The sequence below is a fragment of the Vespula vulgaris genome, chromosome 10 (assembly GCF_905475345.1).
Source record: "Vespula vulgaris chromosome 10, iyVesVulg1.1, whole genome shotgun sequence".
Classification (NCBI taxonomy): domain Eukaryota; kingdom Metazoa; phylum Arthropoda; class Insecta; order Hymenoptera; family Vespidae; genus Vespula; species Vespula vulgaris.
The window spans coordinates 674,959-689,419 of NC_066595.1; the positions used below are offsets into that span (position 1 = coordinate 674,959).

The 14,461-nt window shown below is 37.2% G+C and overlaps 2 protein-coding genes and 1 non-coding gene across 7 annotated transcripts in view; all 3 read left to right on the forward strand.

Annotated features, from left to right (window-relative positions):
* The first annotated feature begins 545 nt into the window (after nt 1-545).
* LOC127066925 (peritrophin-1-like) lies at nt 546-1,902 on the forward strand. The gene is made up of 2 exons (XM_051001205.1): nt 546-698; nt 788-1,902. The coding sequence occupies exons 1-2, from the start codon at nt 692-694 to the stop codon at nt 1,447-1,449; spliced, it is 669 nt and encodes a 222-aa protein (XP_050857162.1). The 5' UTR covers nt 546-691; the 3' UTR covers nt 1,450-1,902.
* A 98-nt stretch (nt 1,903-2,000) lies between these two features.
* Nucleotides 2,001-14,461, forward strand: part of LOC127066911 (solute carrier organic anion transporter family member 5A1) — a 33,219-nt gene continuing 20,758 nt past the window's right edge. For all 5 annotated transcript variants that reach the window (XR_007782524.1, XR_007782523.1, XM_051001177.1 and 2 more), the window contains exon 1: nt 2,001-3,489. The gene's annotated coding sequence lies outside the window, so the exon portion shown is untranslated. The remainder of the gene's footprint in view (nt 3,490-14,461) is intronic.
* Nucleotides 2,646-2,717, forward strand: Trnap-ugg (transfer RNA proline (anticodon UGG)). The gene has a single exon. It is a non-coding gene; the product is annotated as a tRNA-Pro (tRNA).

Below are 14,461 nucleotides of genomic sequence, written 5' to 3' on the forward strand. Positions count from 1 at the left end.
TAAAATCGAGAGACTCGACCTTTTTCTGATGACGCATCGAAAAAAAAGATTTCCTAGAGTCTAGTTTCTAATGGGAAGACCTTTACAACGTCTGTCACAGTGTATCGACGAGTTAATGAAATAATTGTAAAATCGAGTAAAAGCAGGAAACACTTTCAAAGTTAGGACGTATTGCCTTAAGATTGGCTACACCGATATCGGTATCTAAAGCCTTTCCAAATATTTGCATCGATATTATAGAAAAATGTCAAATATGATCGGCATTATAGAAAAATACGACAAATCCATTAAAGGATCTCGTTATTCGATAAAACGAGTTATCGTCGTGCGAGGAAGCAGTATCAAATTAAGCTAGATTATATCCAAGAACTTGAAGATTCCATCGATCGTTTTTTTATTGTTCGATACGTTATTTACACGAAATCGAAACGTTTACACGTGCATACAAAAGAATGCATATATCGGGCAGGAATATTATTTTCTTTCTTTCCGAGAAGAAAAATCAAAGATGCGAAGAAACGATAAATGAACAGGTGGATTAGATAAGAGTATAAAATGTACATGGTGAAATACGATAAGGATTTGTACGCTTATAAAAGTAGGCTTTGTTCCTTGGTATCGTCAGTTAAAGGAATCGTATTGGAGAAGCAAATACTCGCGAGAAAAGGGTCAAGCAATCAGGTACCTCAAGATGAAAGGTAAAATATATTTCCATCAAAATTGTCCAAATCGATCGTTATTTTGGAAAATTGTTTACATTGTCTTTGAACTGAACTTTGAATATTAGGAGGATGGTACATGGTAATTACGGTCATGGTGGCTGCATTGACCATTATTACGGCTCATGACACGGTGATAACGCCAATACCAACGGAATGTCCCATAAAAGACTCTCCCAACCGCACTGTCCACTTGCCGCACGAGACGGATTGTACTAAATTCTACAAATGTAATCATGGTCAGAAGGTCGAGATGATCTGTCCAGAAATGAACGACAAAGGAGACAGACTGCACTTCAATCCTAGATTACAAGTTTGTGACTACCCAGAGAATGCTGGTTGTACATCCTCGACGAAAAATCCTACCCCATCTGTACCTACTAAACCTACCCCTCCAACCGAACCTACCAAACCTACCCCTCCGACCGAACCCACCAAACCTACCCCTTCGACCGAACCTACCAAACCTACCAAACCTACTGAACCATCTAAACCTACCCCTCCGACCGAACCAACACCTGTACCTACCCCATCTCAACCGACTTGCTCCGAGGATGGTGTCGGTCATCCTCATGAATGCTCTTGCGAAAAATATTATCTCTGCAAAAACGGCGACCTCGTTCTTCGAAGATGTCCCAACGGTCTTCACTGGAATGACCTAGCAAAAAAATGCGATAAAGCTGTCAAAACGAGTTGCATCAAAGACAAAACTTTGCAATGGTATTATTAATTCGTTTAAGTGACTAAGAACATATAGAGCATGGTATAGTAATGTTTTTAATTACTTACGTTCTTATTATGAAAACATAAGAGAAAGTTGTATTAATCAAAAATATAAATAACAATATCAGCAAATAAACATCGTATCGACGATGTCGACAAAAAGTTTAGCATAAGTATCGATTGATTCGGATAACGAAATTAATAAAAGCGGGGGGGGGGGGGAGATATAAATATAAATTCGATAATGTCAATTTTATCGTTAAATCAAAAGCACGCTTTTATATTGCAACGACAAGATTATTTCTTACCGATGATACAAGTCGATAAAACAGTTACTTCTCGTATCGTCATTTAGCGACATCTGTCATTACTCAAGCACGACTAAAGTATCACGCGATAACAAGTATCACACTTTTTGTTTTTCTGCAGAACCATATCAATAAAAGATTTGTAACATTAATGATTTTATCGTATCTAACATCTGACTTTTTTATTGCTATCTACGTTGTTGTAAGAAAGAAACATCGAATTATCGATAAACATTGGAAGAAACAGAGATTAGCGTAATTCTTTTCTTTATTTTTTTTTTTTTTATTTTTTTTCAATTCGCAAATATCATTCTAATCATCGCAGGTATCGTTTAAATACCGCACGAATATCTTAATTATTACATGACAAGATTTACAAGGACGATAACAATTTGGATTCGACTATATAATTCTTGGACGTACAATTATTACCGAGCGTACGGACGAAAAGTGGAATTTAACTTTAAAGATGGCGCACGTTATTTCAGATATTTATCTGGTTGTAGAAAAGAGTTATAATTTGTTTAATATTCGAATATCCTGCTTGGTGATTCGTTGATTATATAAATTATTCGTCGAATCGGGGCATCCTCTGTACATTGCAGCTTAACATCAACACGGACATTAGTGATATCCTCTTTGTCGTTATTTATAATATTTACAAAAGTTATAGAGAGATAATGCAATAACGATCCAACGATCGTTTCGCTTATACAGGAATTATTATTATCGTATAGACTACACGTTCCACGTGACGTTAAAAATCATGAAAGAAAGAAAGAAAGAAAAAATTCACGTTAAAACGGTACGAGATATCGGATATTGTACGAAATATATTTATCGATAAACTTTCATAAATGTTATTATACTGAATATCGTTAAACACATACAACGAGGCCTCTTGGTCTAGGGGTATGATTCCTGCTTTGGGTGCAGGAGGTCCCGGGTTCAAATCCCGGAGGGGCCCGATTATTTTTTTCACTTCGCCTACACCATTTCTTCTTTTTTCTTTTGATAAATTATTAATGCTCATTGACAAGCGCTCGATTTATTATTAACTATGCTAATAATAAACGAGACATAACAGTAATTTATTATCGTCACTTTTACATTCCGTGTTAAAAGTCACTTCGATATAACGATCAAGAACTTTATCCTTTTCTCTCTCTCTCCCTCTTCTTCTCCGACAAAATCTCTTTAATCGAATTAAACGAATAAAGCGAATAAAAATTCGGGAGACTTTCTAGAAAGTGGAATAAGTAATTCGGTAGGAACTTCGTAATGGAAGGTCGTCGCTTAGAACTCGTTGAATTTGCCGCGTCGAGCACTCTCCTTCGCGCAATAAGAAAGATGGCGGTCGCGTCGCAGTGCGCATGTACGGCTTCCAAATGGTCGAGCAAAAACACAGCTGGTCTATGATCTCCGAGGCAGCTGACGGTCGAACGCTCTCGACGTGATTTCGCGTGTGTGTTTCCGACCGATCCGCAGAGTTCACACAGAGATCGGTGTAAGAGTCGGATTCGAAGAGAGCTTTCGTTAGAGGTTAACTAGGTGTTAAGTAGGAAAGGAAAACGACGTGTGCCGGATCCGAGGAGGCAGTGATAGTGATACGTTTTTGTGTGAGCTTAAATGTGTATGAAGCTCGTACGTTCGTCTCGGTGTCGCCACGAGGGGAGGTTCGTTCTTCGTCCCTGGGATACAAAGGAGTCGAGGAACTGGCTGCTTCTAGCGTCCCTAAGGTGAATACAATTTTTTCGTTTTGATATTAGTTCTATATGTATATGTATATATATATATATATATACATAATATGGATATACGCGAGTTTTGTTTGCCGTTCTGGAAACGCGCGGACTATGTGAGAGATTGTTTCATAAAAGATCCATTGTGTTTCTCGATTCGTGGCCTCTCTCTTTCTCCACTGTCTTTCTCTTCCTCTCTCTCTCTCTCTCACTCACACACGCATACACGCAAACTTCTCTCTCTTTCTTTCTTACCTTACAGAGAAAGAGAAAGAGAAAGAAAGACAGCCTCGTATACACATTTTCTGTACATAGCAAACTTATGGAATTTTTACACACTAATTTGCACGCGACGATGTCAAAAAATTCCATTCCATGTTATCCACTCGAAGCACCCAACAAAGCGACGGAAAGAGAGACAGTGACAGAGACAGAGAGAAAGAAAGAAAGAGATTTACGATGTCGAAATCGTATTAGTCTGCGATATGTACTGCTTTATAATGCTCTATATTCCTCTCTCTCTCTATATATATATACATATATATATATCTCACTCCATGCATCCACCCACTCTCGTTTTTATTTACCAAAAGTTGGATGCAACTTGCGTACTTTAGATAAAAGAAAAATTCGTCGAACGAAAGTAAGAATCGGTGATATACATATAAGGGAAATCAAAGAAAAGCGAACGTTTTGCCTTGGTTTCGTCGGATAAAGAAGGAACGATAGAAAGAGTGAGATAAAGAGAGAGAGAAAGAGATAGGACGAGGTCAACGGTACGAACAAAATATCGGCGTATCATCGTCTCCCGATTCGGAGAAATTTCTCTCTCTCTTTCTCTCTCTCCGTTTCTGTCTCTCTGTTTGTCTGTCTGTCTGTCTGTTTGTCTTTCTCTCTTTATTATTTTTCTCTACTCGTTTTATCAAGTTTCGTATTTTCTTTATTATTCCACATTCATACATTGCTTTCGATCAAATCCAAGAGGACAGCTGATCGACGAGAAATACGTATCGCGTTATCGGCCATTGCGAACGGAATATTCAAATTAATATCGATAAAAAGTGTGTTTCGTCGAAATATCATTGAATCATTACAAACATGTATGTATGTATATTTATGTATATGTATATATAAACACGAGCAATTGTTAACACGGTAAAGCATTTTCAATGGTGTATGTATTTGTTTACGTTGACAATAACATTCTCCTCTCTTCTCTTCTTAGAAAAACATAATATGTTTACGTTCCATCGAATAATTTATCTATGTGAGAAGAAATACGTATACACACACACACACACATATATATAGACGTATGTCTTTCACCGTATGTCGAGAGAAGGTATCCTAATTCGATATACTAGAGACTAGAAGACATCTTGCGAACTAGGTCGAAAAGCAACCGCGTGCGGCCTCTCCGCTCTCCGTTTTCCGCGTCTAACCTTCGCCAATACGACGTAGCACAGTAAACTGCGATAACTTGGCCGATCCGAATGAACGTACGAATGTACGTATATACGTACCAACGAACGAACAAATATACGTACGAACGTACGACGAACGTACGAACGAACAAGATCTTTATCACTTCGCCTCACTTCGCCTCACCTCACCTCACCTAACCTCACTTTACCTCGTCTCTCCTCGCCTTGCGTAGTTCGCCTTTCGCAGTTCGCCTTTCAAGGGGAAGCCTCGAGATCGTGTGTATGTTCGAGCTCGTTCAGCGACTATACTTCTGAACCGACGGAGGAACAATTACGAAAAGAAAAGAAAAAAGAAACGAAGTCATTCTGCAAAAGTCATCTTTCCGACGTATTTAAAAAGAAAAAAAATATGTATATGTATATATATATATATATATATATATATATATAAAAGCAATCGATGCAACTAACTATCGAGCAACAGTTTTATCAATCATCGGTTTTAAAAGAAAAAAAAGAAACAAGTGACTCGATCGATCGAGCTATTTTCTTATTAATAGCGATAAATAATGATTAAAATGTTTGTTAGATTAATTGAAATTTCTTCGATAAACGTTTCGATCGATCATACTTATTAGTTGAGACGATCGAGACTATCATTCTTCTTTTTCTTTATTACTACTTTTCTCCTTTTCCTTCTTCTATTACTACTACTACTACTACTGTTACTACTACTTGTTATCACGTTTAAGAGAAGAAAGAAGTCGATATCACGATTGTCCAGCGGACTCTCCGTTACCCTTTGTTCTCATCGCGAGGTAAGAATTCTTGGAAGTCGTCGAGATCGTCGTGGTAAATAGATAAAAAGAGAAGAAGCAATAAGAAAAGAAAAAGAGAGAAAAAGGAAGTCGTCATGGTCGTCTTTTGGATCTTACATCGTAGCTTACATCGTCGTCGTCGTCGTCGTCGTTGTCTATTAACTAAAATATACAAAGTTTCTTAGAGATATTTCTTTGCGTCGTGACCCAAATCTCACCGAAAATCCGGATAAAAGGATACCGTTAGGTGCGAATGTCGCGACGAGGAGGACGTTGGGGTGGTGGAGGGGGAAGAGGGAGAGGAGGAGGACACGCGTGTTGTCTCGGCCAAGGTCCTCGAAACGAACGGGACCTTTTAAATCGCGATCGTCGATTTTCTTTTAAAGTTAAAGTCGCTTCAATAAATCCTCGTTAATAACCATTTTTACGAGTCGTACAAACGCGTACATATGTATATATGTAATAATAAATACGAAAGCTCGTTCCCATAATGGCTTTTTCCTCGCAACAGAAATCGTATTGCATATGGCACGGCCTTTGTTCGATAACAGATTATAATAAGAGCGAGCTTCTGTTCTGGAATCTATTATTCTGTCACTTGCGTTCGTATTTTCGATGTTGAACGAACGAACGAACGAACGAACGAACGAACGAACGAAGGAACGTTACCGATTATACGTGCGTTATACATGTGCTACACATTTACGTAGATATATACGTATATACGTTCCAATAAACTTTGTTCTCTTAAGTTCCTCGTCGATTAACGACGCCCTAGTCCATTTATCGATTTACCAACGTTCGACCAGATCTCGATCGATCTTCTTTCTACTTCATTTTGTATTCAATCTTTAAAATTAACACACGTGTACTTACTTATCCATCGAATTCTAATTAATCAAAGGGAGAAATGGAAATCTCGGAAGGTTTATTTTATTTATCAGGATATATGATGTAAACGAATGATTTTTTGATTATATAAGAGTAGATTAGACGAAAAAAAAAAAGAAGAAGAAGGAAGTTCGAGCTAATCGCGTATCTCCTTATTTCTCTATGTTTATTTCTCACGTCTTAATTTCAGCGAGTTATTTGTTTTTCTTTTTCCTTTTTTTATTCTTTTCTTTCTTTCTTCGTTGTGTCTTCGTCCGTGCGAGCGAAAAGATCTCGTCTCTATTCGACTTTTGAAACTCGTAAAAGGACTATTTCTATTAAAAAATATGACAAAGAAAAAAAGAAAATGCTGGACGAAAAAGATGACGACGACGATACAATGATGAAAGAGAAGAAGACAGAGAGAGTAAAGGGGTACAACTTTGACGTTAAAGCCTCTACGATGCGTATACACACGCATTATATATATATGTAAACACAAAGTCGTGGTGTTAGTTTTAATTAACGACGCGAGAAAATCGTAGATACGTTTACGACTTAATTAGCAAGGCTCGATTATTCGTTACCACGTGAAACTAGTGAACCATATTGGTTTCGAATGGATCGACTCTCCTTCTTCTTTCTTCTTTCTTGTTTTTTCTCTTCTTTTTTTCTGAATTTCGTTCTTTATAAGGCTTTCTCGTAGGTAAGATTTATCGTCGCACCTATCTCATGTCTAAGCTTCTCATCCATGGTTTAACTATCTTTCTTTTTTTCTCTATCTCTCTCTCTCTCTCTTTCTCTATCTTTTTTTTTTTTTGCTAGACAGTAACGGAATAGAGCGTACGAAACGAAATAGTGGCAGCTTGAAAATGAATCGACCTTTCGGCCTTCCGAATCTGATGTATCGTCTTTATAAAGTATAATATCGAACGAAAATATCGATCGATGTTTTCCTTTACGAAATTACCAAATTTCGATTATTTTGACGAATGAAGTCTCTAGTACCGAACGTCGCCTTTTAACTAATTAAAATTATTTTCTTTCAATTTATTTCCTTCGTCCAGACACATTTTCTTATCGTACAAAGTTCTTCTTATTCGAGTCAACAAATAGTCGACGTACACTTTGCTAATAATAATAATCTTATCGTTTGATAATTATACATATATATATATCTTTTTTAATTATCTCGTAGAACGAGTTATTCTCAAGGATTAAGAGAGAATTAATTCGTTGAGAACGAATGTGTGTGTATACACCCACCCACACACACACACACACATTCCCCTACCGTCCAGTCTCTGTTATGAAATTGTCGCTAATAATAAAAACTACGAGAATATCTTACGCCTTATACGTAATACTTGTAAATTATTTTATTTTTATAGATTTCTTTACTTTCGCGATGATCAAAGAGCACCAATTAATATTTAATTATCTTTAAATTGCGAAATTTTCGATCGTATCTCTCGTTACTTTTTTCAATCGTCTCAGGATGTACTCGTAAACCTCCTTTTCATCCATCGATCCGGCAGACGTTGTACCTGTTACCTAGTGCCGTCGCTGTTCTAATAGAACGTCGCCTGTCGATAGAACGTAGAACGAATTGCTCTCGAGCTAACGTTTTTCGATACAAGCTTATACGTATGCATGTATGTGTGGGTTGTGTACTCGCGCGTGTGTGTCTCGTCCTTTCCATCGAAAGATCGACCTATTGTCTTTCTCTCTTACTCCCTTTTGTATATTTTTTTCTTTCTCTTATTTAACTTTCTCTACGGTAAACAAGCCATCTCGCACCTCACTTCGATCTCGTTGTGTTCTATAATTGATTATTATCTACTTATTCGAATGGAGAAAAAATATAAATAGTAATAATAATAATAATAATAATAATAATAAAGATTACAAAAAGCTAAATCAAAAGTACGAATTACGTTTTCCTATCGCAAAATTCGCTTGTGTAATTTACCGGCGATTAAACGAAACGACGGCTCGTTAAACGAGAGTCGTATTCTTTGAAGAACGTGCGATATCTAAGCTCGTAAAATCTCTCTCTCTCTCTCTCTCTCTCTCTCTCTCTCTCTCTCTCTTACGAAGTTATCGAACTGGCTTAGGAGAGCCGTTCGATCTATTTTCTCATTGCTCTCTTGGTTCTTGAGATCCTGCTCGTTCGTTCGTTCGTTCGTTCGTTCGTTCGCTCGCTCGCTCGGTCGTTCATACGCCGTTCCTGATCCTGTGTAGAAATTGGAAACCGGTTTTAAGGAAATCTTAAGCCGGTCTTCCCTTTCATACTCGCCAGAGGCAGGCGAACCTGCTGCTAGGAGCATACCTTATGCATCCTGCCGTGCATTATACGTGTTCACCTCCATTAGCATACCTTCGCCATGCTTTTCTGACCTTTAATTGCCTGCATTTATAAAATGGAATCTTTTGGGATCGTTAAATATTAATGTACGACATGGTAAATCTATGTTTCTTTTCTTTTTTATTTTTCTATTTTTGTATTTTTCATTTATCTTGTTGGTGTTGTTTCTTTTGTTATCTTCTACTTTTCTTTTCTTTCTTTCTTTCTAGATAAATGGTTTGTATTAATCATGATCTGCAACTGGTCAGAACAATTTATCTTCGTATATTTGAGAAATATTGTATATATCTATAGTATATATCTGATATACATATATAATATGTTTTGGATAATATATATTGGAGAAATATTGTATATGTATATATATTTGTTTTAAAAATAGACAAAGTTTAAAATCATTGAAAGGTAACGATCAAACCTGGTCGCTGACGTTGATCGTCATTCCATTTTTGTATTCCTTTTTTTAGACGTATAGGTAATCTATCACAGCCCTCGTTCGTTCATTGACGTTCGTCTCGTGTATAGAACAATCGATTCTCCAACTCGACGCAGGAAGCGATCAAGGACCGATTGAAACGTAAGAAAGACTCGACGATGAGTGCGTTTGCTTATTGGAGAACGACCAATTTTTCGCTCGATCGCGGACAACTTATGCTTTCTTACCCTTTAATACTATATTCATCGAACGTCGGAAACCGTATCGATCGCGAACGACTTTCCAATTTCATGTCGATCATAATTTTCGAGTAACATCGTAATTTGAGATCGGTCGATTCGAAAAAGTATATCTTTATTGTAACTCATTACACATTTATTTTTCTTCGATAAATATATATATATATATATATATATATATATATATATTCGTAGTATTTTCGTAGAATAGACTCTCTAGAAGATATTAAAATATATTTTTTATGTTTCTATATACGTACGAGTAGAGATACCTATACACACGTATGAGATCTCGTTTCTCGTGCTCAATGATTTGTAAAAGCAAAGATCAACGAACTCTGGTACTCTTCCACTAAGTTACAAACGATATACCTTCAAAGGGCATATAATAAAAGAGATCGATAACGCGGACGAATCTATCTCGCGTAACAAGCACCGCGTCGGAAGATTACTGTTTGATTAAACATCATTATTAATACGATCGGGAAGGTTGCATCGTTCATTGTTATTCGAATTAATTCCATACTAGTCCGTACGTTGGAATCGCGTAAATGTAAAATAAAACGAATATAGTTGCTTCGTTCTATGGTAAATAAAAATTGCAACGATTCGTTCCTCGATCGCGTAGAAAATAATTTTCTAATTGTGAGCAAGAGAAAGAGAGAGAGAGAGAGAGAGAGAGAGAGAGAGAGAAAGAGAGAGTATAAGCGTACTCTCTGGTATTCAGGAACATAAAAGTGAAAATAAATTATTCATGCAGCGTGTAAGAAAACGTTCATATAATTTACTGCCCGAGTCTTCCACGGATAGACAAAAATCCTTATACGTTATTACTTTTGAAGGATGAAACGATATCATTGTCTCTTAACGCGTAAGATAAAAAACAACATCGGTTTTTATCGAACATCGTTCAAACGAATACGATATCTGTTTGTTTTTCGATTATTTATTTGAAAATGAAGTCGCTCGAAAAGAAGAGGATACAACGCTCGATATCGCTCCGACGTTGGTCCGTTGTTGTGACACGACATTTTTCTGCTTTATCATTTTCTTTTTCTTCTCTTTTTTTTTAATTTTTTTTCTTCCTTTCCTTTCTCTCTTTTCTTCTCTCCTTGTTTCCGTTTTCTAATAATCGCCCACTAAGAGCGATAACGCACGTAGATATTACACAGCACATGAGAGATCGTTATGTGAGAGGCGTAGCAATGTACAAAGAGCTTTAATATCTTAACCTCCTTTTCTTTAATTACTTATGATTAGTCCTCGAGATAATCTCAACTAGGTCTTGTCACTCTTGGAATGGTTTCGTGCTCGATCATAAAATTAAAGGAAACTATAAGAGATCGAATGATTTCTTTATTTATTGTTTCTTTTTTCTTTTTTTTTTCTCTTCTTTTTTTCCCTCCCACTTTTTCGATCGTTACTTTCTTTCAATTGCTATCTTCTGGTAATTACGTTAATTGCACGTGTAAGATCGTTGGCTCGTTACAAAACGTTTGATGGAGTATGATCTAACGTTTCTCTTTTTTTCAACAATTTCAAACTTCGAACCTCTCTAATCGTGCGTTCTTATGCATTACGGATATGCGCGCGCGCATACATTATACATATACGTACGTACATACATACATACATACATACATGCATACACACACATACAGAGAGAGAGAGAGAGAGAGAGAGAGACGAACGTATACACACAAAAGTGAATCTGGCGCATACTTGGAGAAAGTACAAGTGTTCCATAATCGTCGATTTCCCCATTCCACGATGGGGAACGAGGCTAAGGTCGATCGATTATCGAATCGACACCGGAGAAATTTCACGGACTGGCCACTTCGATTTTTCTTTTTCGTAAATCTTACGTAACATTTCCTTGCTAGTTCAAGGTCAAGATATTCCTATCTGATTCTTACAGCATCCGTGTAAGACCAATTTATAAACGCTGTCATTTTCATTTCCCGAGTATACTCGAGTTTCTATTTTTAAATTAATCAGACATTATATCCGATCGCGATTGAAGTTCTTAACGTTCGAGCGTTCTTAAACGTTGATTTAACGAGAAAAATAAAGGAAAACTTATCGAAGAAGAGATCGTATTCGAAAACTCGTATTTGAAAATGTTAAGTGGGTACTACGTTCGTAGTTAACGTGTCATCGAATCTTTTGAGAAAAAATTCGGAGTGCGGCTCAGCGTTGGCGTCCTTCGCTTTTAAAAATAATTCGTTCGACGTCCGTAGTTTCGTCAGGAAGAGGAACGAAGGTGGGAGAATGCGTAGAAGGGTCTCCCACGTGATTTCAATAACGAGACGATTCCTTGTACGAGGCCTAAACTCTATACCTCTCACTGGTTGTCTTGGTTGTCCTCGTCCACGCAAAAAACGTGCGTGGGTCGGGTCTTTCATAAAGGAGACTATTTTCTTGATGAACAGACTATTTTTTCTTGTGTTCCTTTTTCTCCTTTTTTTTTTTTTTTTTTTTTTTTGTTATCTTTTTTCTTTTTCCTTCACGATAAAAAAATTCATGTACATACGTAGATACGTATTATAGATACGTACTTAGGTAGGTACGTGGATAAACGAGTAAAATTTTCTTTATAACGTATTTGCCTGCAGGCAACAGCGACGTGAAAAATATTCTTCTATATATCGATTCGTTATGTCGGATATTTTTATTCATAAAAAAAAAAAAAAGAAATTCCATCATAGATATGATATCAATTTGCAGTAGAGAAAACTGTACTACCGAGATAAGTGGATTATGAAATAGTTTGAAAAACGTACAATTTGTTTAGCTTTTTTTTAACGGAATGACGGTGATATATTAAATTAGAATCGTTCGAAATGTATATTCATTTTGATTTCTCTCTCTCTCTCTCTCTCACACGAAAGGATACGCGAGACTAGGCGATTAAAACGAAAGTCCCAGAATGATTTCATTTGAAGAAAGGTCAAGTGATTTTTTGTTAGGAACGCTTTTTCATCCGACCGTCGGGCACGCTTGGCTTTGAGATTTCTGCTATTTTCCTAAGAGTAACGTTGCTTCACCTTTCTCGAGTCGAGAAGGGATCGTATTGCATATACGACGATAAGATAATCGAACTCGAGTAAGAGCACGCGATAAAAATGAAATATAATCCGTAAATGGTATAAAATATTAAACGGTTAGGGGAGAGAGGAGAAGAAGGGTAACGAAACGGTGGATAGTTTTGCCTGGCACCGCGAATCAACATCGGGAGGATCGAGAATTAGCATTGTAAGAACATTTCTACACGACTCCTTGGAAGATATCCAAAGGCATTGAAAATCTTTAATAGTGAGCGCACGTAAAGTGTATATCGGTCGAATATGCGACGAAGAATTCGTGTCCCTACAAGTTGAAACTTCTACTTTCGTTGGTAATGAGAGATTTCCTTGAAACTTTTTCTTTGACCCGAGACACATTAAATACCGATCAGCGTTTCAGGGTTGATAACGTTAATCCGCAGTTTTCTTCCGCAATTTCGAAGACGAGAAACATCGGTTATGGTCGTCATGACATCAACGATCAACCAAACGTTTAGTTTGCTCAATAGACCGTAGACGTTATCAGGAAACTGACAAATTCATTTGATTTCGTCTGATAAATTAACGGGCTTGAGTACGCCGTCGGAAATGAATCCTGACAGTTTTCTAAAGTGCACAGTTTTCGAGTGACGTTCCATTAAAAAGGGTTCTCCCTTCGTAAGGGTTGATGAAAAATTTCACTAGCCAAGTAGACAGGAGAGAGACGACAGTCCTTCGTGAAAGTTTTTACAAAATATCAACGTTAATACCGATGTCGGTAAAGCATCGAACCGTTTGGGATTAACATAGCCGGCTATTAATCGAGTAACTTGACAAGCAACGTCCGCTTAGCCGAAACGATCTTAATCCGCTTAAAACCGCTTTAAAAGCGAGCCAAGGAGGAGAAACGTGTTTTCACTGAATCGAGCTTTTCGAAGCGCACTCGCGTTGATTTAACTTTGAAAAGTCAAATATTTTCACTGTAAATCCTCGAAACTGGTGCAACATCGAATCTCGTCATTTCTAACATTATTTTTTCATCGCCAGGTGAGTCAACATTTTGCAACTAATTCGATCAAAGAACAATACGAGCGTGCGTTCGATGTAAGTTCGGCTAATTTCCATTTCTTTTTTCTTTCTTTCTTTTTTGCTGTTTTTCTTTTTTCTTCTCTTTTTTTGACGTTTGTGAAAAGAGACGAAAAAAAAAAGAAAAGAAAAGAGAAGATGCCCAGGCAAAGCGCATACTTTACGCGAGACTTTTACGGATATGTTTCCAGGAGGGCGATCTGGATTTAGAATTGCGTCGGGCGAAGTTTTATTCGAGAGGTTCGCCTTTCATGTATCTCTCCCTCTCTCCTCTTTCTCGCAATGAGTCAGTGAGTCGGTTCGTTTAGACGAGCCACTTCACGGAGAGATAGAGCATGCGTTTCGATTGTAATAAAACGTGACAATCTATAGGTCTCTCTCTCTCTCTATCTCTCCGTTGTGTGCACATAGTATTATATGTGTATGTATGTATTTGTGCGCACACGTACGAGAGTTTTAACATAGTAGACCGCAATAAAAATGATACCTCTCGCAATCGTGGACGGCACTATTCACCATTCACTCTATAGCGACAATAGCCACATGCGAAGCATACGTCGTGCGTTTACACGGAACCATCATAGATTTATGATAATAATCACCCGGATTCATGGTCGTCCTCGTACACGTAATACGTATACGTGATACGTTACCAGGCGTTTAAGCTTCTTTTTTTTTCTTTTT